The sequence below is a fragment of the Fulmarus glacialis genome, unplaced genomic scaffold (assembly GCF_000690835.1).
Source record: "Fulmarus glacialis isolate BGI_N327 unplaced genomic scaffold, ASM69083v1 scaffold29121, whole genome shotgun sequence".
NCBI classification, from domain to species: Eukaryota; Metazoa; Chordata; class Aves; order Procellariiformes; family Procellariidae; genus Fulmarus; species Fulmarus glacialis.
Genome location: NW_009195110.1, coordinates 1,799 through 2,045, shown reverse-complemented (window position 1 = coordinate 2,045; position 247 = coordinate 1,799). Strand labels below are relative to the sequence as shown.

At 65.2% G+C, this 247-nt stretch overlaps 1 protein-coding gene across 1 annotated transcript in view; it reads right to left on the bottom strand.

Moving 5' to 3' along the window:
* PARP6 (poly (ADP-ribose) polymerase family, member 6) overlaps nucleotides 1–247 on the bottom strand; it is a gene marked incomplete at both ends in the record, with an annotated part of 3,201 nt that overhangs the window by 1,390 nt on the left and 1,564 nt on the right. The window contains 1 exon segment of the mRNA XM_009588003.1: nucleotides 156–228. Coding sequence (XP_009586298.1) covers nucleotides 156–228 — 73 coding nt within the window.

The following is a 247-nucleotide window of genomic DNA, read 5'->3' as shown; positions in this document are numbered from 1 at the left end:
GATGGTGGGATTCAGCCCCCGTGGTGGCCATGGCCCTTGGGAGGACGCTCCAGGAAGCCGGACGGGGCTGAGCGGGATGTGGGATGAGTGGGGACGATGCACCAGGGAGCAGGATGTGGGATGAGGATGCTCCGGGCAATGGGACGGGGATGAGCTGGACGCAGGACATTCACCTGGACGAGGAAGCCGTACTCCAGCGTAGGGACGTTCTTGCAGTGGCCACCAACCTGCGATGGAGCCGGAGCGG